General features: G+C 41.1%; 1 protein-coding gene across 1 annotated transcript; it reads right to left on the reverse strand.

Moving 5' to 3' along the window:
- Positions 1 to 10901: 10901 nt before the first annotated feature.
- On the reverse strand, positions 10902 to 27542 carry plcb2 (phospholipase C, beta 2). Its single transcript, XM_078278175.1, has 27 exons — positions 27456 to 27542; positions 27271 to 27346; positions 26892 to 26992; positions 26530 to 26690; positions 26285 to 26431; positions 26013 to 26170; positions 24179 to 24261; positions 23912 to 23996; positions 23230 to 23443; positions 23042 to 23124; positions 22845 to 22941; positions 22636 to 22720; positions 22348 to 22472; positions 21908 to 22059; positions 21182 to 21346; positions 20941 to 21040; positions 20699 to 20803; positions 20470 to 20534; positions 20220 to 20310; positions 19579 to 20091; positions 19202 to 19385; positions 18511 to 18652; positions 17924 to 17988; positions 17210 to 17269; positions 15350 to 15407; positions 13959 to 14042; positions 10902 to 11764 (listed from the first exon to the last, which is right to left on the reverse strand). Exons 2-27 carry the CDS (start codon positions 27334 to 27336, stop codon positions 11594 to 11596), a joined length of 3360 nt encoding a protein of 1119 aa, XP_078134301.1. The 5' UTR covers positions 27337 to 27346; positions 27456 to 27542; the 3' UTR covers positions 10902 to 11593.
- Between the last annotated feature and the right edge of the window lie 77 nt (positions 27543 to 27619).

The following is a 27619-nucleotide window of genomic DNA, read 5'->3' on the forward strand; positions in this document are numbered from 1 at the left end:
CCAAGAAGAGTGCACACCATGGGTCTGAATGTATCAATAAAAAACATTTTACCATGCAGCAACAACATTACATCATTGTAAACAGTTTGTATGAATATGTGTGAATAAAATCAGCAATTTTCCTAGCAGAATATGTTCACTCTGTTCACTTATGCTCACAAGGTCTGTGTGTTTCAACGACACCCGTTTCAACTTCAAGATAATGGAATTATGCAGTTAAATAAAAGTAAATGTCCAATTGTAGATGTCAAACCTTCTGTGTTTCATACTGACAAACCTGCAAATGTCTTTCCATTTTTGCAGTAACTTACACATGTAGACTGTAGCACAGTGGAGCCAACTATCCCTGAAAAAGATCCTGCTGGGACTAAATCAAAACGGGACACACTTCTTATGGCAAGCCCTTTTAACCTTTAATCAACATGGCTGACTAGTAGCGATTTAGTTTTCTCTAGTCGAAATGACATTAAATGTCAAAATCGCCCAAATTACCATATTAGTTTTGGATATGTATGTAGGTCATTGAAGATATTTACAATGCCATTTTGACTAGTAGAAATTCCTTTTTTGATATATAAAATTCACTTATCTTACATATAATTGTTACTAGTACGAATATAATTAACTACTACCAGACAGACATAATTGTAGGAACCATAAACACTACAATGCCACCAGAATAGAGAGGTCTAGGAAAACATAAGATGCATAGCCTATTGTATGGTATTTAATCTGACTTGTTTTGCCTTTAGGTGTTTAAAAACCAGTAAAAGAAAAGTATGCCTCTATGCATGACATAAAACCACTCTACCATCCATTCACTGAATGTAAAAAATGGGCCGAGCAGAAATGAATGAAATGTGGATGAAATATTCAGAATGTGAATGAATTGGTACCATGAGACTTGCTAATTGGGCAGATGTATTCAATAAAGCAGGGATGTCATGGTAAATACCTGATCTCCCATTCATTGCAGGCCAGGCCCAAGCAGGAGCCACTTTGAATGCCCGATTAGAAATTAAAGCTTGTGTCAAGTTAAGGTGTTATCGGCAGCCCTAAACGTCTTAATTAGCCACTAGGGAGAATGCACTTTCAGTGCCACAAAATCAACAGGTTCTTTTGAGAAAAGCGTATAAATGGAAACAAACCACTGAGCTGAACCCCCTTGGTAACTCCACTTAGCTACTAACACCTGGGACTAAATTAGTGCATGAGGAGAAGGTAGGAAATGAAGTTCATCCGGGACCAGAATCAACAAGGCTCATTCATTTGTCAACTAAAAAATGTTTTCTTACCAGTGACTCAACATGTCCACATCCTCCATGGACTACTTCATCTTCTGCCTGCTAATTGAGCACACCTGACAATGACATGGTTGAGGCTATCCCCTGCTTTACACTGTGAAAAACAGGATGCAACTGTGACCTTCATTTTCCATGCCCTGCACACATTTATTAAGAGCAAAATATTGGCAGCTAAGGCACAATTAACTTATTCAAGTTCAAATCTGTAACATGTCATTTTCCTAGGACATGTCACCATTTTTAGAGACTCCAGACTTCTCGATTTCCACCTTATGTCCAAATATCAAGTCACAACAAAACACAATCAGACTTTGTTTCCTCACAGTTCTGTAACATCTTAACACAGGTAGCTCTGTCATTTGAGGAGTGGGGAATAACAGCTCCTGCTGGGACAAAAGCACTGAATTGATGCATTCATATTCAGCAAGAACAATCATGTGTCTGTGTGTCCATTCAGTTCCTCTAATGCCCTTTGATTTGATACAAGGACACAGCAGTCTTAGGTTGAATGGAGATTTCACACGCCTTCCGTTCCAGGAAAGAGGCAGCAGCTGGCCTGCTGTCACTGTGTAACCATGGTGTGCTTGTATCATCGCTAAGGTGCAGACAAGGTCACTGTGGTTGTCCCATAGCAGCGAGAAAATGTCATGTGCAACAGCAGAATATCTTTAAATTAACTTCCAACCTTAATAAAAGTCACTTTGCTGTTGTTTTCAGTGTTTGTTTCCTGATTTATTTATTTAATCAAAAGGCAGATATTGTTATATTTTTCATTTCTGTCACAAGACTAAGGACAGATGGCAAGGCAGAGCTGGAGAGAGGACAATTACATATAGTTACAGGGTTGCAGATAAAGACTGACAGCAAACCTGGAGCTGTCACTCACAGGGGCCACTGATACGTTATTGGCCAGGAGGCGGCCCCCTCAGCGCCTTTGCTCTCTCTGCTCACAACAATTATCTCCCTGACTCTGCCACAACCAGATGGTAAACAGTAGGCTGTTCCCTCAGCCTTCGGATGTAGGGGGCTCTAATATCAGTTCTCAGACAGACATTTTGGACAACAGAGAATTAGCATGACTGGCCTGTGTTCTTTTGCCATGGCAAGGGGGTGGGAGGGGGGGGGGGGGGGGGGGTAGATGATAATAGTTTAAGAGGAAAAGAAGTACTCGAGCAAATCAATTACTTATTTAAAGGGCCGGTACTGCATACATGTGCATGTGGCCGTAAAACATTTTCACGTATCGGGGAACGGTCTGTTAGAGCTGTGTGGAGAAAATCCCAGTCCGCTGTTTTTTTCCCAGTATTTCCAGTATAGCCCATTTAAAGCAAATGGTACCTGCACACTGCATAAAAGATGTTACAAATGTTTAGCCACACTAGCAGCAAGTCTCGGGTCAGTCCACCACTTTGGTCTTGTTGGGAATATCTCTGTTGGATGGCTTGTCATAAAATATCATACAGACATTCATGATCCCCTCAGGATGAATTATGACTTTGGTAATCCTCTGACTTTTGTTTTAACTAGCACCATCATCAGGTTTGACTGCTGAAGACAATGCTGGGTTAAAATGTCACTTGGCCTAAATACAAGACTATATTATGCAGTATATATTTGTTACTGCATATGCAGTAACAAATTCCAAGATAAAGCAGACTTGTCAGCAACATTTCTTGACGTTAATCTGAAAATACACAGTAACAGACATAGTCTCAGATGTATAAGGAATCAAACTTGTCACTGGTTTCCTGTTGAACAAGAAGACTTGAATCTGTGTCAACAATATGTTTTGCCATGATGAGCCTCTGTGCCGTTTCCAATGAGCCACCTGTACCCCCTCTTTGATCTATCAGGTCTGATGGAAATTCCTTTCCTGCAATGATACGGAAGAGATGGAGGGCCAGAGAGCTCCCTCTCCATCTCCCACCTGACAGGCCCCATTTGTGGCCTTGCAGGAACGCTCACCTCTGACAGCTCAATAAATTGTACAAATGGATAACAAATGTATATGGCCACATTGTAGGGAGATGGGTAACACTCAGCCGCACCATTTGTACATACACAAAGGAAGTAGCAGCAAAAGGCAGGTTTGACTGGGTCAGAGAAAACAGAAAGCACCTGGAGGCTTTAAGACAATAACAGATGCCAGGTTTTATTTCACCTGAGGCCTGTACTACGAAACAAGATTTGGCATTGACGAGCTAACTTCAGGTTCAACCCAGGATTTTCTGTACCACGAAGGTGGATTAAATGTTATCGGGTTCAATCACCGTGGTAACTCATGCTGAACACCTAACCTGGTCGGGAGCAGGTTAAGTTGGAGATTCAACAGGTGTTAAAGCACTGCCTACTAACCAATCAATACTCGGTTGATAACGGCGTCACCGTTCTTAGAAGATCCGGTGGAGCTCGGCAGACAGACACGCTCATAAAAGTTAACATTTAGAGACCGACAACCCCGTTAACATTCACTGATGGGTATCTTTATGAAAGATTTAGATTTTTAAGCGGAGGTGTATATTATATATATATATATATATATATACATACACACACACATTTGTCGGCTTCTTCGGCCATGTGTTGCCAATACGCACATCGGTTACAATTATGTTCTGATATTTTTTTATTTTCTCTCACGATCGCTTACCACTGCCAGGGTTTCAACTGAAATAAAAAGGCTAAAGCAACGACAGCTAAAGCAAAAGTGTAATAATGGTCAGATATTGTGCCTGACTGATGGGGAAGTGACCAGTGTAGTCTAATGTATACTATTATAGTGGGTGTACTGTAGCCTACTGTATATTGGCCAGAATCTGCCTTTGGGGGAGGAAGGGGGCATATTATAGTGGGGGGGCCTGGGTGTCCTCCCCCAGGAAAGTTTTAAGCATCAACGACTTCATTTCCTGCATTCCAAAACACTTTAATGCACCAATTTACGGTAAAAATACCTTTATTCAGCCTATAGATGTTAAGAAAAAAAGCACGGATGACAATTCAAAATGTATCAAAAATATAATGGAAAGTAGCCTATGTTGTTACGTGTCATTGGGCATTTTTAAGTGGGTAGCCTATATAGAAATCCTGGAGCTTACTATCACGTAGACTACACCACTGAAGTGATAATGATAGGATAAGCGTTGTGATTTACGTAAAACAGCGTCAGTTTTTTTTGCCGGCTTTCCTTCCTGCATTTTGCCTGTAAAACGTGTTTGTGTTCTTCACATTTATGTAGAATTATAGTTTGCTCTTCTTGTTTAAAATATGCGGCTCTGGTAGATGTTTGCGATTGGTCGTGCTGTGCAAACACCGCCTCTTATGTGAACGTGCGCGCGCTGCTGGATTGGGAAACCCTGGGTTGACTGAACTAGTTGATAACCAGCGTCGTGACACAGGTTATGCAGACCGCGGTTGTTCGAGTTAGTGAAGCCGGATAACTGAAAGAAATCCAGGGCATGTTGATCTTGATTCGTAGTACAGGCCTCTGGTGTCTCAACTGCTAACCCTGTTGCATCATCTGTCTAGTTTCCTTAGTCCATCACTTTACGGTCTTTGAGATAAAAGGAAGCTGATCCTTTTTGTTTTGTGATCAACGCTTTGATTTTAAATATTTAACACACAGACCATATCAGTCACACCTCACCTCAACAGCTCTGTAAATGGCAACCCTTCATGCTCCCCTCAAGGAAATTCACCTCTTTATAAATGAACTAATGGCCCTAAGGCCCACGACTATCTATTTTCTCCTCCACATGCTCTGCCACTGACGTTGTTCAGCATTCACCTTCTAACTGCTCATACTGGCTCCTGTTGTTCTTCTTTAGCTGCATGCAGTATACAGCAAATGTAGCTTTGAGTAAGAGCATAAGTTTCACATCAAATGAGCTCCCGGCATGACTTATTTCTTTGAAAAGAGCCACTTTGTGACTCACCTGCCTTAAGTGCATGACATAAAATGAATGTTGCAATGACATGGTGGGTGTTACTGCAGCTCGTGACATTTTCCACACCCACCATTTCTGTCAGTTGCTGCCCCATGGAGCAGATATGTAAAAAACTGACATATGGTCACATTCTAGCAGCTTCAAACAGATTGAAAAAGCCTCCAGGTGAATGGATTTAAGAATAAAAAAGACTTTCCAATTCTCATTCAAGTCCCTGCACTCAGAAATCTGTTTTGCTGATTGTTACTTTAGTTGCATGTTTGACCCTCATTGTTTTTTTCCCCCCTTCTTTCAATCAAAAGGAATTTTCAATTTCAAACTGTTAAACCTAAATCAAAGCCCTTATTTGACTCTGATGCCATATGATAAGTCAATTCCACAATCTTTCACATCACTTCATGCCATGGACCCATTAATACTGCAGACACAGGTGGACTGTGTAGATCATTATGTACAGTCATTTGTCGTTCAAATCAGGCATCTCTCCGGTTAACAGTGCAGCGGCTGCCAGGTTTCTGATATGACTCTTGAGTCTCGGTCGTAACTCAGTGAGACAGATGCTCTCACCCCAGGGAGGTTGGGACCGTAATGGAGACATGAACAGGCAACAGTGTATCCAAACATTGCAAATAGTCCGAGCAAGTGCAAAATAAATCACCTGACTTGAGCCTGATGGCATGAATTTTAGCTCCAAAAATTACTGGGGAGTATGAGAGTATCAGTCAAGTAGCCATGAGAGTGTCTAGCACAGGCTTACAGTGTGTGTGTGTCTAAATGTAAGCACTGTATCCTTAACACACGTAGGAAGTTACAATTTGCATCCCTAAGAAGGTGAAGGCGCTCTCACAGGCCCTCGATGCTCATATGACACACAGGAGATTAGCCTCCTGGAATACTTATTAGACTGCTAATCCCATGCCATAACCATGATTTTTGATTGGATTTTTTTAAGTGGAACAAAAACAACTTCCTACATCATGGTGAAAGCATGCATGCAAATAATGTATAAAAAGGAATCAGTATTTAATTGCAATCTTTTCTGCTGGCAATGGCCGAAGTTGTCGCCTGCGACAGGACAATACATACTTTATATCATATTTAATATCTCCAGATCAAGAAATGTTTATTTCTACTTCAACAAGCACCCCAGTTATACAAAAGGCTACACAGGTTCACTAACTGAAGCAAGACAGAGGTGGTTACAAAAGAAATATTAATTTATTGATGGATCATTTATGACTGGAAGTGCCTGTAAATAGGATGGTTAAAAATGAGGATGTTTAAATCAAATTGCAATAGAAAATGTAGAAAAGGTTTTATTATGTCTAGGTTCTCGGAAAATTTGAGTTATCAATTTAGCAATCAGGTTAATTCTTTAAAAACAAATACACTACCAGTTTTGTCTTAAATTATCTAAAGGAAAAAGGGGGGTAAATGGGCAGAGGCCAGCTGCAGAGAGACAGTCTACTAAGGGTGTGTTCCAGGGGTGCACCAACTTACCCACTGCATGTGCCCACTGCAATCGATAGTCACTGCAAACCGGTTCAGTGCAAATCGTGTCACCGTGCTGTTATCACTACAATCTGTGAAGGGAACCACACTAATGTGCCTAGCCTCCACCACAAGCTGGCTACTAGGTCCACTGGAAAGCAAAATAACAATTTAACAAAATCAAGAAAACAATAAACCAGTTGATAGCCTAAAATACATGCAAACCAAACAGGGAGAGTGTCCTGCAGGCACTAACAAAGATGTACTAAAATGATCCAAAAACTTAAAAAAAATAAAAATAAAAAAAACACAACACACACCAGCTGACCACCTTCACTCAAATGTACTCAGGAGGCTAAGGGAGAGTTCATCACACCACTCCAGGTAGGGGAGCTTGGAATCCCTTCCAGGCCCAGGCAGACAACAGTCAGGCAGACTAAAAGTCACAGAGATGGTCCCACGTGGCAACCAACAGGCAGAGACAAAGCCAAGAGGCAGCCATGATGATACAGGTGATTTATAGAAACTCAGCTTAGAGGGGGTTTGGTCTGGGTGGAGCTAATTTGGTCTAATTGAGGTGCGTTCAAGAGCCAAGAGGGTGCAAAGCTTACTGCCCACACCACTACACTTAGAAGCAGAGAAATGCACCGTTTTAACGAGATCCTCTAACAATTGTAGGCCATCCAGAAGCTTTTTTAATCCATTGTGGAATTACAGTGTCTTTGTAACATAAATAAATAAATAATTATGAATCCAAAAATCAACTCACAAATCTCCGTTTTGCTTCGTGACCTTTCCACCCAGCGTCACGTCTTTGTTTTTAGCTTCCTTAGCCATTAGCTCCAGCTTTCCAGCAAGATGTTTGGTGTCTTTGTAGCCCTCCCAGAAGTTTAGTAACCCGGCTGGGAAGACAGTGACTTTTCGGAGACTAATTCCAAAGCAATAAATCCACGACTGAATGGCTATTTAGTTATTTGTGATCTTTCTGTATGAAAATAATAACAAACCTCGGCTCTCTTCGGGCAAGTCAGGACTGCTATGGACCTTTTTCACAGCAGACATTTTTTTTGACTTGTCATAGTAGGAAAAGCACAGCTGAAATTGATAACCTTAACAATGGCTCAATTCCATCAAGTGTCCCAGTAAGCTATTTCAGTGAGTCAGCATGCACAATACCAGGGCCTCTCTAAGTGGAATGCAGCCATCATTAATGGTTTTGAATACACCTGTGCTTTTCCTACTATGACATGTCAACATGTCTGTCGTGAAAAAGGTCTATTCAGTGTGTATTGGGAAATAGATACAGAGAGGCCAGGAGGACCCCTGGAGGCTGAAATGATTGTGATTTGGCCTACTAATGTCTAATAGCAGACAGAAAATGAATTACAGATGACACAACTAACCTTTTTGGATAAAAGCGTATGGACTTTTTTGGGAAAAAACCTAAATAGTTCTTTTTGTTAGTTTCAGAGTTTAACTTTGTTTCCCCTGATTGCCAAGACTTGCGAGAACAATGTTCAAAAGCCAAAAGGTTTAGTTTTTTATGTTCTCTGTGTGATTTCAATACATTTCTGTGAGCTTTCATTTACGTTTAGTCTTTTCCTTTATCTTTGAAGTCATATAACAATTTATACATTTATGTGACATCCCTGCAGCATCCCTGAAAGCCCAGGTTCTCCTGAAAAAATGATGCCTATGACTTGATTGTGCATAACAGGGTTGATGTTACACAAGTATTATTATACAAGGAGACCAGGGTGACCAAAGATGGGAAAAAATGGCTTAGACCTAGGAGGGTTAAAGGCTGTATAAGTACCGTATGCAGCCCACAGAATGATCCAACACACACACACACACACACACACACACACACACACACACACACACACACACACACACAGCCTGTGACAGTGCATCCTCAGCAGGTGGTGTGTATGTGGGTGTTGTGGGTGCTTACTGTAATATTCATCCTGGATATCATCCATTTCAAGTCAAGATGGACTATAGATCATGAATCTCCACCTCCTGTGGGTCAGGCCTGCTTCCTCACACAGGAAACAACAAGAGGACAAGAAAAGTAGTTCACTCTTCACCTATGCTCTACAGTGTCCTCATTCTTTGTGCTCGTCTGACCAAAAATACACCATTTGTTTTCTCTGCTAATGTTGTTTTAATCTTGCATTTTGAAATTGTGCTGAGTTGAGTCTTTAAATTCCTGGGTTTTGTTTCTCCGCTGTTTTTCACGATTACTGTAAAATACAGCAAAATAGAAAATCTACTGTAGAACTGTGTTTCAGCTACTGCCAATATTTAGTAGGACTGCATTGATGGCTGGTGTTAACAGTTTTTATGCTTTTCATTTGTTATGAAAATCTCTAAATACATTCATTCAGAAAAAAAAAGATTTACAGTAAACCCCTTTTAGGCAAAATACTGTAGACAGTACTTATTTGTGCTTTACAAATACCAAAAACATGCACCATATCGTCCATTTCATTCCATATTCTCATGTGTAAAACATATTTACTGCATGTTAAACACTAGCATATAAGGTTGCTTGATTATCTTTTTTATCCTCATTTTAGCCTTCATCCACCTTTTGTGTGCGTGCGTGCGTGCATGCGTGATGCATTCTCATGTGTGTGTGCTCTCCGTCCGGTGTGAGCAGCCAAGTGTTGCCTGGTGGAAAAGATCCTGCTCAGGACCATCCCTCTCCAGCTGGTATGAGACAGAGCTGCCAGAGCTGTCTTCATCTTATGTAAGATTATCAGCCCGGTGATTCAAGACTGACTGGTTTCACACTCTCAAGCTCACAGTTCATCTGTGTTGTGCATGAGGTGGCAGGACTCTCAGGCACAAGCTGTGTCTCCCAGACGTGGTTTGTCCAGATCCTCCACTTTTAAATGTCAGTCATGTCATTTGATTCAGAAGACGGGAGTCACGCAGAAAAGGAATAAGCGATACGCACAGATTGCTTTGAACGGTGAGTCAGAGGAAAGCTGTGTTCATTAATAAATGCATGCACGTGTAAATACTTGAAGAAACAAGTGCCTCTCATTGATATGACAGATTTCCCCGGTCTCTGTCATTTAATACACCATATATGGAGCTGACATTAGGTTGGAACATTCTTTATCCAAATTATTGTCATTTGCATTCACTCCATTCCACGTGCCTTTTGGGCTGTATTTTGAAAAGAGCACTCGATCCATCTCAGATCTCGTATCATTTGGAGAGAAAAGACAATAATGTTCTTATTATAAATCTGTCGTGCTAAATGACACTGGCCAGTGTAGAGGTTTAAGGCAATGCACAGAGAGAGAAGGGTCTGGGAAGATGCTCCTTGGCAGTCATCACAATGAGTGTTTCCATCTACTGCTGTTATGTGATTATTAGGAGTTAGGCAATTTGAGATAAGCTAATTCTCCTGTCAGGTGCCACGTCATAATTTGGTTTTATGGGTACACTTTTTCACCTCAGCGAAACGTAAAAACTTTACACTCGTTTACACTCAGGTTTTTGATGTGCAAATTGAAAATGTGCACAAAAACAGATGGCTGGAAACACACTTACTGGTCTAAAGGTTAGAGAAGCATGTTTGTAAGCCAAATGTTACCAGTGTGATCCCTGGACCAGCAGGAAGAGTAAGTGAAAGCGCAGCTCCCCCTTCCTCATTTCCAGTGCTTTTAAGCAAGGCGCAACATCTTAGACTGTGGTTACAGAGGGCAGCTTTGCGGGTGTGAATGTGAATAACTATGTAAGTGTAATCAGGGCATTCCTAAAAAAACTGAGCATTTAGCTCAGTGAGTATCAAATGCAGATCAGTATCCTGCTTATGATCAGGTTTTTGGTGCATACCAATTACGTTTTGAAACCATCATATCATCATATCCTGGTTTTATACACCTGTATATGCTAGCTGGACTGTTCTGATAGAAAATGGGATGCTGTGACATGTAAACACCATATCCAGGTTTCTGATATATATCTGCCATGCACACAGGGGTGTCTTCAACTCAAGTCACATAAGGCCAGTAAAACAAAAAAGAACTAAAAAAAAAACAGTGATAGTAAACATGACTAATATGATCCAAACCAGACCAAGGACTAGAATGTAAACATATGCAGATAAAACTTACCTGGAAAAATAAACACACACATATACAGAGCAAAGTACAGTTTATTAAGGACTATTCATCACAAGAACAAATTATGCGGAGGGAATATTGATGTGCTGCCTTTTGAGTATTTCCATCGTTATGGCTCCATATGACTTTCGTCCCAAAGAGTAAATGTAGCTTTTTTTCTGCAAAACCTTCTTTACAACTGCAACACACCTGCATCTCACAGTGAATGCTTTTCTGTTGCTTCATGGAGTATTACACACAATGTGCTGAAGCGTTGCAGATGGAGTCATTGTCTCGATTCAGCCTGCAGACTCTGATATCCCATTTTTCTTGCTACATTAATTCCTATTTTTTAACTGATTACGAGAACAGAAAAGAGACTGTGAACTGAAGCTTTTATTGATGGGCCTTCATCTGGAATATATTTGTCGCTGTATTGTGGTATTTTTGGTTGGTGAAAAGCAACAGAAATAAAAAGTTATAAGAAAATGAAAATAATTTCCAATTCATCCACGAAAACATAATTTTGGCATAATTACTACCAAAAGAGCTCTCTCTATTAATAGCAGCTCTAAATGGAAATTTCACAAAGAGCTAATTTAATCTTTTTCTATTCCAGTTATGCTCAGACTGAAGGTTATGTAACAGGTTAAAAGAAGATCTAAAAAAACGTTTCTAAAAAGTGAGGAGAGGATTACAGTAAAGGGTCACGGATCAAAAGGCAACTCTAACCCAGGAAGACATCTCCATAGAAGCCCGCTCCCTCCACCTTCTTGTCTCCAGCCTGGTCGACCAGTTCAGGAAAGTGGGCCCCCACACACACATTGACAGCATTCTTCACCTCTGCTGGCAGAGACCTCAATTTCTGATCGTGCTCTTTTAGGGCCTCCTGATTGAGCTGCAGACACAAGGGCCATAGGTTAGTTAGAGGTTACAGGCTTGTCAAAAGGACACATTGACATTTGCATAGTTTATTTTCTCTGCCAGGTGCTTGGCATAGTCTTTAGAGAATGGATTTGTGTATTGGCACCAAGCTAGGGAACTGGCTTGAACCCAGTGGATTGATTTCAAACAAGAGTGATGATGAGCTGTTTTTAGTATATTTAATATAGTGACAATGTGCCTGTATTAAAGGTCCCATATTATGCTCAATTTCATGTTCACTTGTATTTTGGTTTTCTACTAGAACATGTTTACATGCTTTAACCCTCCTTACACCAAAATCCGTCGTTGGGTTTGAAAAAGCATGTTTTGTTTAAAACATCGCCAAACAAAACCACTTACCCTAGAAAGAAGCTGAAAAAAGCTCCAAAGTTAAGCCAAAACCCCACCAACTGGATAAAAATCTCACATTTTACATGTCCATCTTCAAATATTTGCCAAAAATCAACTATTTGCATGATCAAGAAGCTGTAAAATTCATAAAGTTCTATGCTCTTCTAGCTTAATGGTAGCAGTCATATTTGTTTACTGTGTGACGTATAGCCATGTGCAAAAATTCCTTCAATCTGCGACTGAGACAGCAAACCAAAGCACAAAGACTGCAGACTGCCTAGTGTAAAGTTTGTAAAAATTAAATAATTCTTTGTGAGAATAAAGTACAGCAAAAATTCATTTTTCCTGTATTGTATAGCCTATACATGTGTAACATTGGGGAAATGTTGTATTACCTGATTCAACTGTTTTTCTATTTTTGTAAAATAAATTATCAAAGAAATGTAACTTACATTTTGCCTTTCTTTAAAGTTATATGCCCTTACAACTGTGTTATTCTGCTCAAAAGACATTTAGGAGCTATTCCTGCTTCTGGCCATGGGTGTGCTTGTTAATGAGTGATTAACAATGTGACAGTGGCAAAAAACGCTCAGAAATGGCTTGGTGTCCAATGTTCAAAAACACATTATTTGAATATCTGTCTTGAATATACCTGTATTCACCCTCTGTCTGAAACGCTCCCTTTTAAGCATCTGCCTACTTATGCCCACCCCTCCTGAAAAAGCCCATTCTTCGCTGATTGGTCAGTATTTCCGGGTCTTCTACATCTGCGTCATTGCAGCCGGGGAATGACTGTAGCGGCACTTTCTACCTTTATATAGTTTAGTTGTGACATCATAATCATACGGAAGTCCTGACGGATGGTTTAAAGGCACAGTTCCTGAATACGTGCTGTGTGCATTTCACTGTGGAGTGAGGATTTTGATACCTTCACAGTATTTATATAGTGCCTCGACCTGCTTTATTAAAAATACATTGAAATCACACCTTTTACAATATGGGACCTTAAGGATATGGTACAATGCTCAATCAATGCTGTTAAATATATACAGCAAAGATTAGCTTGCATGATTAAAGAAAAACTCTTTGCACTTGCTTGAATTCATCCCACAGCTCCTCTCAATATCAAAAACTGTTTGTATTTGTAAGTTAATACTAATAGTAAGACATTAAAAACACACCATCCATCTGGCATTCACGCGTCACTGTCTAAATTATCTAACACCTCTTTTCTCAACAATTTAACTCAAAGCAAAGCATTGTCATAAAAGTGCTCTGATATAATTTACAGTGGTGGGAGCCTGGTATGTACTTTCTCAATTGCCTAAACTGGATGTGTCCTCCTTACATTATGTATAATCACTGAAAAAGGGGATATGTTGCTGACATCTTGTATTAATCACATTGTGGGGACACACCTACCATTTGGGAGGATGTTTCCACCACATGAATTTTCGTAAAGGATCAAGAACTCGGGAATTAAATCTCCTTTTTGACCGGAGGAACCAGGGACTAAATGTAGTCACTGTGTGATGGTTTCAGGCAGCAAAAAAATCCTTCCTCAGGGGGTAGTACTTTGTGATGGTTACCAATCATCAGGGTTTGCAGTGCTGGACATTTGCTGATTGGTAAAACTGTCATTAATCAAATTTGTCTAGTCTTCACAGATCTTCAGATGCAATGGAAATGTAAACAGGAATGTGCAAAAAGGGGCTTTTCGTTCGTAGTTTAGCTCCTGAGTTTCATATGTTTTTGTTCAGAGGGTTATACGTGCATTATACTCCTGTCTAAGTGTACTCTGGTGTCAGTGTGTGTACCTGATTAGTCAGGGTCTTGATTTCCTCCAGTGTAGCAGCCTGTTTCATCATCAGAGCCACTTGCTGTGGGCTGTAATCTGAAGACTGTAACAATACAATAGTACAACACAACATGTGGCTACTGTAAAACACAATTGATTTGTGGTTTGAGTCTGTGTGAGCATGTGTGCATGTGGTATCAAGTGAGAGTTTGCATGTCTACAGGCAGTTCTGCTCATGTTTCTTCCTGTGTGCGTATGTGTGTGTATATCTATAGAGGAATGCACCCATGGGATACAACCCGAGCAAGAGAATCAATACAGTTAATCCACAACAGGTTGGACTTGTCCACCTCTGTTACACTCTCCTTATTACACCGGGCCATTCAATACTGAGGTTGTGCTGATTAAACAAGTGATTGTGTTTAAAAGAGTTGCTGTAATTACTGGGCAAATGCTGATTAAGTAGATCAAAATGAGCTGTAATGTGACCCTAATGTGCATAGGGGTGAGTGGGGTTTGCTACAATGAAGTCAATTGGAGAGGAGCAGAGTGAAATGGCCTGGTCTTTAACCCAGATACAACAGGTCTGAATCTTGATGAGCCAACCGAGGAACTAGAGCGGAGCCCAGTGAGTCATCGACCACACGTGGATTAGTCTGCTCCCTGGAAACAGCTTCCGAGTATTGGACAAGCCTGGCCTATGGTCAGGGCCCACTGAACTTTACTCATTGGATAAAAGGGTATGTGTCTGTATATGTGTGTGTGTGTGTGTGTGTGTGTGTGTGTGTGTGTGTGTGTGTGTGTGTGTGTGTGTGTGTGTGTGTGTGTTTGTCTATGTGGGTGGTTTGCATGCTCACGTGTGAGTGTACTTACAGTTCAACAATGTGTGCATGTCTGTAAGCATACACGTGGGTGTATGTGTTTAGATGTATTAAAAGGAAAGCGCGCTTTTGTCCAATTCTTGAGGCACTTGCTGTCTTTTCATAACCATAGTTACACAGTTAAATACAACATGTGTTGAACAAGCCTGTGGATGTCAAGTGTGAGCTGTGATATTGATACTGTTTATGGTACATGTGCAGTGATGCATGTGAGCATGTGGCTTCAAACTTTAGTTAAAATCAGATGAAAATTTCCATGAGATTTGCTATTTCCTTTAAAGGAGTAATTTGACATTTTGAGATGTATGTTTACTCGCTTATAAAGATACCACTCTCATGTTTGTCCGTTAAATATAAAGCTAAAGCCAGCCATGCTGGTAGGTGGATTTCGTTGCCTTTGGACAGATCCAGGCTCTGCGTTTCCCCCTGCTTCCAGTCTTTATGCAAAGCTAAGCTAAGCAGCTGCTAGCTCCAGCTTCATACTTTCCGCACAGACATGAGAATACTCAAAATTGTAAAGATTACTTACTGCACCATCAGACTGACTAGGCTCATCCAACAGCTCTATGCTCATTGCCCTTTTCAACCTAAGAGAAGATAATTATAATTTTCAATTAGAGCTCTTGTACATAATCTTAAACATTCATCAAATCAAGCCAGACTTAATGTGCATGCCATGAGGCGGAGGGGTAAGAACATGGATCATTTTTCTTCATTTTGGTCAGGAAGCTGTAACTATGGTGGCCGACAGGGGCAAACGCCCTGAAACTTAGGAAAACACACGCAAATAGACAAAACACAAGCAAATTAAGAAAACAACTTCATTAATTTGACAACACATGTGCAGCATTCAGCAAACGCGCTGCAAATACACACAACACAACCAAATACATAAACGCACTGCAAATACACACAACACAACCAAATACATAAACGCGCTGCAAATATGAAAAGATGCAAAAAGAAAAGCACACAAACCCAGAAAACAAATGCAACAAAAAAACGCAGCATCCAGATTACACAACGGAAGTTCTCCAGACCTCTAGAGGGAGCAGCTAAGTGGAACAGCTTGATTTTCGACCCCACAGGGAGAGAGAGCGCTCTGCCTTTTTATTAGAGTCGGGTATGGCTGCAGCCTGGAGAACTCCATAGACTGTATTTTAAATTCATATTATTATTAATAACATAATATATTAATAATATAAAGTCTATGCTCCCGTCTCATGCCCTCCCGGCTGGTGCCGTCCCCGAGCTTCGGCTTTTCAAAATAAAAGCTCGCGTCTGGTCCGCTATGTGTTGTGAACTAAACAGTACGGCAATCATGCTAATGAATACAATAACTTTTTCAGCAGATGTTTTACTTACAACACGTTGGAGTTAGCAAAGCTGTTTTGTGTTTATGTGCGAGCGGGATTTATTCAGTTTGATAAATCCCACAGTAAATTGGCTGGTTTACTAAACAGGGAGGGACTATAAATCCTGTCTGTTTTTTGTATTTCAAGAGCGAATTGCTCCACAATATGAATACAGATTGATCACTTATTTTGTTGGTAATCGTTGTTGTATAATCACAATATTACACTTGAGGAGGCAAATAGGCTACTTCAGTAATGAGCCTTTCGGACCTCGAAATTAAACCCTCTCATGTAATATGGCTTAAACAAACGCTGATGCCGTTTTAAATGTTTTATTACCACGAGTTTACAGACGTCTCTGCTGATTGAGTATCACCTGTGACCTGAGCCGAGACACACCCACCAAACAAGAGAAAACATATCTATGCAGTTGCTCTCTCTCTCTCTCTCTCTCTCTCTCTCTCTCTCTCTCTCTCTCTCTCTCTCTCTCTCTCTCTCTCCGTGGGGTCGAAAATCCAGCTCTTCCACTTAGCTGCTCCCTCTAGAGGTCTGGAGAACTTCCGTTGTGTAATCTAGATGCTGCGTTTTTTTGTTTTCTGGGTTTGTGTGCTTTTCTTTTTGCATCTTTTCATATTTGCAGTGCGTTTATGTATTTGGTTGTGTCGTGTGTATTTGCAGTGCGTTTGCTGAATGCTGCGCATGTGTTGTCAAATTAATGAAGTTGTTTTTCTTTTTGCATCGCTTCTTTTTTCAGAATTTGTGTGCTTTTCTTTTTGCATCGTTTTTTATTTGCAGTGCGTTTATGTATTTGGCTGTGTTGTGGTATTTGCAGCGCGTTTTCTGAATGCTGCACATGTGTTGTCAAATTAATGAAGTTGTTTTCTTAATTTGCTTGTGTTTTGTCTATTTGCGTGTGTTTTTTTAAGTTTCAGGGCGTTTGCTCCTGTCGGCCACCGTATGTACGTAACACAGTGAAAGAAACGGCAATGAATGGAAAGACACAAAGTAACTGAAGGCAAGGTGTGTGAACTCACTTGGCTTTCTCTGAGGATGAACATTTTGAGAGTGTTTTCTTCTTATTCTCTTTGGTTTCACTGCAAAACAAGGCAAAGACAGAGATTGAGGACTCCAGCTTGATTCAAATCCTAAAAATGAAAAGTGTCCCTAATAACAACCTTTTCCCTTTAAACAAGAGATGCTGGGCTGTGTGTCTTTGATGTGACCTTTTCTTTGCAGTGACAGGAAGGCTTAAGTGTGAGGTTATAATGTCTGTGTGGACAGGTAGATTACCAAGGCTACCTTCGCTTCCCTACTGCTGTTTAAACACCTGTTGGATAATGCTTGTCCTGAGATAACCATCCGCCAGCTGGGGACTTGGGATAACACACACACACACACACACACACACACACACACACACACACACACACACACACACACACACACAAACACAAACACAAACACATGCACAGAACAGCATAAGCCAGGCAAGGCCTCTGGAAGACCCGCACATTGAGGTGATTTATGCATTATTTGATGGTATTGTCTTTGCAAAATGTCAAATGTTTCACCTCATATGACACACACACACACACACACACACACACACACACACACACACACACACACACACACACATGCAGTGCCCCACCAAACTCTCAGGGCACAGATTGGACAGACAACAGCAAAGCCCTCCGCACTCTCAGTGTGTACAGAATGTCCCAAATGTGTTTTATGTGTGCTCACACCTCTCCAGGGTCTTCAGTTCAATGGTATGTCTCTCTGTGGCCATCTCCAACAGTTTGGCCAGTCTCTGTCACAATAGGAGGGAAGTGACACAATCACAGTCAAGATAAAGCTAAAAAAATGAGACTTGAGTAGTTTAAATAACAATGTCCACACACAATTTCTAAGGGAAAGATCTGGCACTTTAGCTGCTTAATGCTGCACCACCAGCTAGTCGCTAACTTTGGCTGTGCAGGTTATGTATAGTGGGTATATATGGCTTTTTCATTGAACACTGAACCAAAACAGTAAAGTAGCGGGCCATAGAACTGAAACAATAAGCTAAAAGACGCAAAAACTCTCTGTATGCCTGAGGGAAACTGCAGAGTCAATAAAAGAAGTTCATCATTTTTGTGGTGTTGCCACTACAAGTGACACATTTCACATTACACAGTCAATTGACCCCTTGTTTATATATGAATACTGATTAGTGCAGCTTTAAGTACAGAACTTGAGTTAATGTACTGATTTACTTTACAATGTCTTTTTTCGCATTTTAAATGGAATACAGAATTTTTAATGAGCCAACATTAACCAGTATTTTACTAACCTCTGTAGCACACTGCTCTTTCTTCTTCTTCAGCTGATCACACTGCTCCGTCCATATAGCTTGCAGCTCAACCTGCATTTTTTCCTTCTGCTCCTGCACCCGCTCCGTCATCACGCTGGAGTCAGAGGTGTTTCCTCCTCCCCTGGAGGAAACATAAAATGACACAACATAACAGGACATAATGCAAGGGGAATAAAGTTTATCGACTAACAGCCACTATCCCTCCAAGTACAGAAAAATGAATGTACAACCGTGTGGTTACTGGAAATCCTACAGCGATGCTCATTTGGCCTTGAATAACACCCGTTTTGTCCTGAAAGCTAAGAGCTGTGCACAAAAGACAATGCAGCCCATATTCATTTAGTTGTTCTCTTTATCCTCTAATATCCTGCTTCAGCTGGAAAAACACATTAGCTGAGGAATATTCTCCATGCCTCTAAATATCATCTCATTAATGACACTGACCAAAACAACAACAACTTCATTAGTGGGTCAGTATTAATACGCTGTTGAATTCACTGCTACTTTGTTGGAAACGGAACTGTCTTTGGTAAATGACTAAACGTTAACAGATAGATCTAAGTACTAAGTACCGCAAACACTATCTAATTGTCTTTTGTCAAACATTTGTTTTACTACCATATTTCAGCCAGAAACCGACAAACAAATAGGAAAAAATGAATCCCCTTACTCTTTTTTCTTCACAGAGGCCTTCTTTTTGATGGACTTGAAGGAGTCAGAGTATTTCTGAATCAGATCCTCTCCTTTTTTCTGATACTTCTTTTCTGCCTCTTTCATGTCTTTCTCCTGCCGCTTGGTGACCTTCAGATAGTTCTTGTGCTGTGTCAGTTCTTCGGTAGTCACAGTCGAAGGCTCTGCAGCATAAACACACAAGGCTTTGTTGTGACAATCTTCCTACTTGTGTCAGCAGTGGATGTTTATTTTTGCGATAGATTTATTCAAAAAAAAAAGTATGACATTTTCTATAGTTTCCTTCTTAGTGACCTACAGTGCACTGATAAAATGGAATCTGTGATGAGTGCAGCACATTAAGCACTTCGGTGTTACCTTCACTGCATGTCGGCGGCTGAGATGAGTCACCTGATCCTGTGGACTCGGGCGATACACTTGCTGGACAGGACAAGGCCACAGCAGCAGGCTCTTCAGCAGCAGGCTCTTCAGCAGCAGGCTCTTCAGCAGCAGGCTCTTCAGCAGCGCTGGAAGCTTCTGTGCCTGGTGTGTCATCTGAAGCAGGCTTAGGGTTTGTACTGGAGTCGTTCATGGGCTCCTCTTTGTTTTCAGGAGCTGCCTGTGGCTCTGGAACTGCTTCCTCCTCATGGGCTGCCTCCTCAGGGGAAACAGAGGCTTTAGGAAGGGTTTCAGTGGTGGCACTTCCTGCGTCCGTGGCTGGATCTTCAGCAGGAGTGTTGTCAGGAGTTTGAGGAGGTTCTGCTGCAGGTTGTGGAGTGTCTGAGTTGTTCTCAGCCTCTTCTTTATCTTCTTCTGCACTTGCCTCTGGGTTAGACTGGGGTGATTGGTCATTTGCATCAACCAGTGGTGTAGGTTCAGATGTGGCCTTTTCTACAGGAAGTGGAAAGTGTTTAAATACAGCTTCTTAATTCAGCACCTACTACAAGAACAATAATAAAGCTCGGTAGCTTTCAAAAAATAAACTCTGAACTGTGTCCCATATTCACAAGCTTCATTACCTGTAGCATGGGTCTCACTTTCCTTAGCATTGTCCGTGGGGGTTTGGACCACAAGAGGCAACTCATAGGGAGAAATGTAGTCAGAGGGTGACTGCGTGGGAACAGAAAGGACAGGAACATCACAATCTAACAAGGCTGGTCATCTTCCAGGTAGTGGATTAGTGATGTTTATGATTTAAAAGAGAACTGGAAACATGACGATTATGTAGATGACGGCTGAATTAAGTTTCCTTCAGCTGCTTTTTGTTACCTCCTTTGTGGCCTTTGTGGTCTTCTCTGTTCCCTTTGTTGGGTTAAATAAGGCATCTGTAAAATCTGAGGTAGAAGGTAGAATATGTGTCATATTTAAAAGGAAATGCTACTGAGCTCCACACATCCAAACTAAACAGTCTTGTCCTTGATTGTAATTCTAACAACATCTATTCAATTGCCGCAGAGACTTTATCTTTTGCAGAAACACAAAGTAAAAAGCAAAGCACCTGCAAAGGCAGCAGGAATGTAGTCCTTGACCTCGATGTACACAAAGAGAGCAGGCAGAGTGAGCGGCATATTGCTCTCACTGCGCAGGCATATGTGATGGAAACCTGCAGGGTATAAAACAAACCTCGGTGAACTGAATACAAGGGCAGCTCCTCTGATCTAGAAGCTGGCTAAAACATGTTAAATTATGGAGATTAGATCAAGCATGAAGTGAGGTGTTTTTTCCCTCAGTTTCACTGACCTGATTGGATGGCATCAAGTGGGATGATCCTGTGTCCCAAGAATTTACCGTTCTCCTCATGGACTACAATTCTTAGAGAGGCCATTTCAGGGAGCAGGATCTATGCATCATAACAGCAACAAATATATTAATACCAACAGCAGCAGCAAAACAGTGGGTTATAATGGCTGAGTTCACACAAACACATTCACTCGCACATGTATTTGTGCATATTTGAACGTGTTTGTCTACTGACACACACCTTCTCAAAAACAAAAGGCTCCTCATTCCACACTGGGTTGATGGCGTTGGGTGTGGTGGACCACTTGGTACGATATTTCTTCTTGGGGTCTCCTGGCAACCCAATCACCTCCACCTCGACTCCCGTTTTTATGTTCTTGTCAGACAGAAATTGGCCCGAATAGATCTAGTGAGGAAGGGCAAATAAGATTTGATGACATACATGTATGAAGTGGCTGGCAGTTTAGATGTGGATGTGTCCTTGCTGCTTGTGTGGACCCGTGTTCAGAACATAGTGGGTATAAATAGAGCTCAGGTTTTCACTCAAGCAGGGTCTGCTGAATACCAGGAACCATATTTCAGTCTCAGCGGGAAGCTTGTATTATTACAGACTCTTCATCTACACACACACACACACACACACACACACACACACACACACACACACACACACACACACACACACACACACACACACTGCCCAAGACTAGTGAGACTAATTTAGTGCTCAATTTAGAAGTGCAAAAACAGCTCCCAGCTACACACATATTGCATCAGTTTCCCTACAATGCAACACAAAAATGATGCAACTTTAGTATGTGAAATGTTTCAAGTCATTTGAAGACTCTATATTTACATTTTTAAACTTTTTGTAGTTAGTTTGCACAGATATCAGCATCCCTATGCCTAACACCACAAGGATGGTTAACGTGAGAGAAGCATAATAACAACAAGGCTGTGAACCTGCCTTTATGGTCAGTGTGCTTGCCACAACCGTGTCAATCCTGTCACAGAAAGGGTCAAATTTCTTGTCACTGCGACGCAGAACATCATGCTTGAGAAGGTAGCCCGTTCTGCCATTGAATTCAAACAGAGCCATGTTCAGCTGCATGGGGAAATCTGAAAATGGACACAAAACAGCCCATTCATGCCCCCTCTCTTCAGCACAAGAAGCAGCATTTGGGATGCAAAGCACAGCAGAGGCCCCGCACAGAACAAAGAGGTGCAACACTGACCTGCTGTGGTGAAGAAAAAAAGCTCAGGTTTAGATGGCAGAGCATGACATTTTAAAATGTGTCGGACTCAAGTGGTGATTAAAGAGAAACAGTGAATGGTTACATCCTCTCATGTAGTGCAACACGTTTATGTCATTTTAAGTGGTTATCAGTGCATTGTGTCCATTTCTACCCATTGTCTGGTAGTTGAGCGCCACCATCTGGCATCCTACATTCCAAAAAGGCTGGGGGCTGTAATTGGATGAGTCCATTCTTGTTCCTTTGGGGTAAATCCTGCTCATCTGCCTCTTATTGTATCTGAGAAAGACGGGTTAGGAAGTTGTATATCTCTGTATTTGTATGTGAACCAGGATACTCTTGTGACAGCATAAAGGAACATATTTTGATCTAATTGTATGTCATTTTTTATTTAACACAGGTTGTCATATTTTAGAGCATCTACAGCACTCTTAAAAGATACTCGACAAATTCGACAGCAGTCTTGGAAATCATTGCTTCTCCTCTGGTCTCCACAAAAGATGAGATGACGTAACTCTTGTTTTTTTCTGTGAAGGAAGAAAAGAATTGCATAACTCACGCTGACTTTGATTTTTAACCTGTAAAACATGTCTTGTAAAATCTATTAAATCTGTGTTTGGGTTAAATTTATGAACAATATACAGTACATACTTCTGGCATTGTCAAAAGACACAAATTTGTTGGGCTGGATGTAGTTGACCAGGGATGACATCGCCTCATAAGCTGTGACTTCTTGTCCAGCTGTGCCCTGTGGGGGATTGACAGGAAGTTAACTGATGTTTGCGCTGTTTTAGCTGGACATGGATGATGTATAGCAATAAAACTGTCATCGCAACTGCATACTCTACCTCATCTGATGTCTTCATTTTTTCCTCATCTTGTTCCTCTGTCTCCTCTTGCTCTTCGGTGTCCTCCACAACTGTGTCCCCTTCTTGTTAAACATATAAACATGATGTCAATCACTAACTAACTAAACATAACTAAACAGGCCTATTTTTGAAACGTAATCTGATTTGGCTTGAGGTTCACCGCCCACCTTGGTTCTCCTGGGTGCTGGGTACTAAGTTAGCAGGATCCTGGGAAGTGGTGTTTGGGTCCTGGGTGGGTAAAGCTGTGGTTGTGGTCTGCTCAGTGGCTGCCGTGCTGGTTTTCTTAGCCTGGGTTGGCTTTTCATGGCTGCCCTTCTTGTTCTTGATGAGGATCTTACCCATGAGCTCAGATGGGCTGGGGATCTGCTGGCCCGGCTTCAGCTGGACAGTACAGACAAATAGAAGAAAACCTAAAACTAACTTTTCCCCTTTCACATCTTCAGCTGTCCTATATAATAAAGGCCTTAAATGCCCAAAAAAATAATCTTTAAAAAAAAGAAAAAAAGAAATGTCCTCTCCTTATCTCACACACACACACACACACACACACACACACACACACACACACACACACACACACACACACACACACACACACACAGGTGTTGGCTGTTGATATAAATCAGTTGGATGGGTATAGGAGACCATGAGGGTCTTGTAGGGATAAAAAAGAGAACTTTATTTTCCATTTATTGCCTTCATGACACAGTCACATAGTATACCACGATAATTCATTTATCTAATAATCATTTATCAAACAAAGTGTTCTGTTGAACAAACCCCCCCATCTATTAACTTTATCTAGCTCTATTATTTTGACAGCGAGCTGTGTTGCAGCAGTGTACTCACAGGGTATTTGTCCAGCGGATCTGTTAGCAGGGAATCACCAAATATGGTTTTGCAGTAGTTGGCCATCTTCTCCTGCTGTTTCACCCTGGAACAAAGCAGAGTAACACCTGCTGCTGTCTGCTGTTACTGCCATAACGAAAGGTTCAAATGCATCTTCAATATGTTCCATCAATATTCCATTTGGGATAATGGCATCAGAACATTATTACATTGTGTTACATTAATAACATTACATGGCATGAGTTTATTGAAAAGCTCAGGTCTTACGAGTCAACGTGGTTCTCGAATGAGAGGATAACGGGGTACTGTGAGGTCTTAAAGGCACTCTCAGCGATGGCCTCAATCACATCCTGACATAAAAAAGAAACAAGCATTATTGTTTTTCTAGGCATTTACAGTAATTAGACTTTTATGTGAATTAGATTACAATAAAAGAGATCCAATGGGCAAGTGAACTATAAAAAATAAAAACATAAGTCAATGACACAGCAGCAAACGGCAAAAAACATGGGTACAAATAAAATAAAATCATGAATATTGCACAAAAGCATAAGATCAGCAGACTGAGCCAATCATGACTATACTCACAAAACATAAAAAGAGAAAACATGACAAACTGCAGAGCTATTGCTTCTGTGCAGAGGCCCTGAAGTCAGCTCCAAACCTATCACATCTAGAGGCTGAGAGTTAACTGAACTGAAGTGATGTGTCCCTGCCCCTGGGACTGTGGAGCTCCGGCTGCCCTTAAATGGAAGTGTTGAGAGTGAGAGGATGACGGGTGTGTGTGTGTGTGTGTGTGTGTGTGTGTGTGTGTGTGTGCGTGCGTGCGTGCGTGCGTGCGTTCGTGCGTGCGCCCGTGCGCGCGCGTGTGTGTGTGTGTGTGTTTGTGTGTTCTTGTTTAACTATATTCGTGGGGTCCAAAAACCAGGAATACAGTATACTTGTGGGGTCCGGAAAGCTTTGTGGGGCCAAAATGCTGGACCCCACAGGGCTGTTTGAGGGTTAAGACTTGGTTTTAGGATTAGGGTTAGAATTAAGTTATGGTTAGGGTTAGGGTAAGGGTTAAGGTTAGGCATTTAGTTGTGATGGTTAAGGTTAGGGTAAGGGGCTAGGGAATGCATTATGTCAATGACGGGTCCCCACAAAGATAGTGCCACACATTATGTGTGTGTGTGTGTGTGTGTGTGTGTGTGTGTGTGTGTGTGTGTGTGTGTGTGTGTGTGTGTGTGTGTGTACGTGTACATGGAAATGAATAAAAGGTGGATTTATTGTCTTTTTATGATATCCATGACACACATTGTGGCACTCTTTGGTCATGAACAGCTTCTGGCAAGTGTATACATGAAGATGTTATATAGAAACAATGCAATCTGTGCTCATAGGAAACTAGCGGATGGCCATTTCCTAAAAAGGCCCAAGATTTATTAGAGACAACACCAAGTAAATAATCACTGGAAGAGGGTTAGTCTTACAAAAAAAGTAGTTTATCCTTATATCGTCTATAGCGCTTCATTTTCTGGGTTCAATAGTTTTCCACTGCTCTTAGGTAGGCCTACATCTATTAGTTGAGTTGTCTACATGAAGTACAATAATATTAAATAATAAACTGTTTATGGTCCCAATGGCCATATTGCATGGTTTGTCTGGGGCTGGTGTATGTAATGGGAGGAGGTCCAGATGAATCTAAAGTTGGTTTGAAGTGTACATGATACCAATGTAGTCATATTATCTAACTGGGCTAAATTGTATATTGCATAATTTTTTTACAGGAGGATGTGCCTGCAATGACAGGTCCATACTTCAATAAAGTTGGATTGAATTACCAATTAAAAGAGAGAAAGCTAATGACAGAAATATGAAAAGCTCTCTTGGCCTTTTGGCATACACTTCTGAGACAGTACCTAACTTGAGGTCTTTAGCTTCCTGTGCCGGTTCATATGTAAATAATGTATTTGTATTTGTTTACATCCCTATTGTTTAGATTGTGCAAGAACCAGAAGGGTAATGTTTAAAAAAAGGAGACAAAAATGTCAATATGTAAAATGTTAGAGTGAAATGTGAAAACCCCACTGAAGGAATGCCCAAAACTACGTGTAACCACCTTGAAGAGGATCTCAGTTGTCATGGTGAAGCCGTGGGTAATGATGGGCTCTTCATCTGGAGGTTTGCCCTTCCAGCAGTCCAGCTCCAGACAGCGGCAGCCGGACAGCAGACACTGACGGTACATCTCCGGAGAGGATACGCCAGAGAACTGACCGGCTGCAGGGGGACAGACAGAAAGACTAAAATACCAGCTAAATGTCCAGCTAAATGACTCTGAGGTGTTGAGTTAATCAGGTATGAGAAGTTTCAAGCTAAAATCGAAATAGTGACCTGTCAGGTATGTGTTGTGGGAGGACTTGATGAAGTAGTGGGGTATGGGTTGGGTCATGTCCTGACACTTGGCCAGCGTGTCCTGCATGACAACGGATGTCTCCGGCCCCATCAGGAACAATAAGAGACCCTCTGGAGAAATCAGACCTGCAGATGAACAAGAGAGAGCAGTATTTATAATAAAAGTACAAAAGCATTATCTAGCCTCGTATAAAAAAAAAAAACACATCATCAATTAACCTCACTTCTGTTTGAATTGGAGGAGCAGGGTTCATATTTGTCCATCAGAGCCTTGACCTGGTCCTGCCGCAGACGTGGAAACAGCTCCTCGTTGCGCCGAGAGTCCCTCTGTTTCTCGTTGAGGAACTTGGTGAAATTCTCCCTCGTCATGGTGGGTTTGTTGGAGCTGCAGGCCACAGTAAGGAAGAACATTTGTGGAAGTTGCAAAAAAGTGAATGAAGGATTAAAAAAAAACTATGAAGAATAATATATTATTTGAGCTAAAGTAGGTGTATATTTAGAAAAACTACAGGAAATAAGATGATAATTGATGATTCTTCAGCCACATTAGAAGATGATCAGTGAAGCACAGTGGAGGTTGACTCACTAAGAAGTGAAGATCTCATAGATCTCAGGCCGAGGGCAGAGGTTTGTCAGAAAGGCCTTGAAGGCAGACTCAGTAAAGACGTCAGGCTTCATGGTGTCATGCTGAAATGTAAAAACACATTATCCACATCATTTTAAAAGAGATGGCCATTTGTGATTCTGCATAGTGTATGTCAAAACAAAATAACACTTGACCCAATCTAACTGTACTTTCAGTAGAAGCATACAGAAGTCTGGGTATCTTATTATTATACAGCGAAATAACAAATCCACAACAAACACCAGGATATTATAAGGAGAGTTTACAAAAAGTGCAGTAACAAATCTTGAAAGATAGTTGGACATAGAGTAGACGCTATAGTGACACTATTTTTTCTAACCTTTCCTTTAGGGAGATGTGCTGATGCTAAGGCACTTTCCACTCTCTTCTTATCCGCAGGGAACATCTTGTAAATACTGAAAAAAAGCAAACAGTGAAACCTTGGGTAGGAAATGTGGAAATCTACTGTACAAACTAACTTATGCGTGCCATCCTACACCTTCTGATGGGTGAACTGTGACCTACTATTTCACTGGGATCTTGCCATCCTTGTTGGTGTGAAGAGAAATGCGGACGTATCTAAGAGTGAGCACAAAGGCTTCCCATTACCACATGATTCTGTGTCATACATTGTCAAATGACATGGTGTCGTGTTCACTCAGCAGCAACAATACCAGCTGAACTGATAT

This window comes from Sander vitreus, chromosome 20, assembly GCF_031162955.1.
Source record: "Sander vitreus isolate 19-12246 chromosome 20, sanVit1, whole genome shotgun sequence".
Lineage (NCBI taxonomy): Eukaryota > Metazoa > Chordata > Actinopteri > Perciformes > Percidae > Sander > Sander vitreus.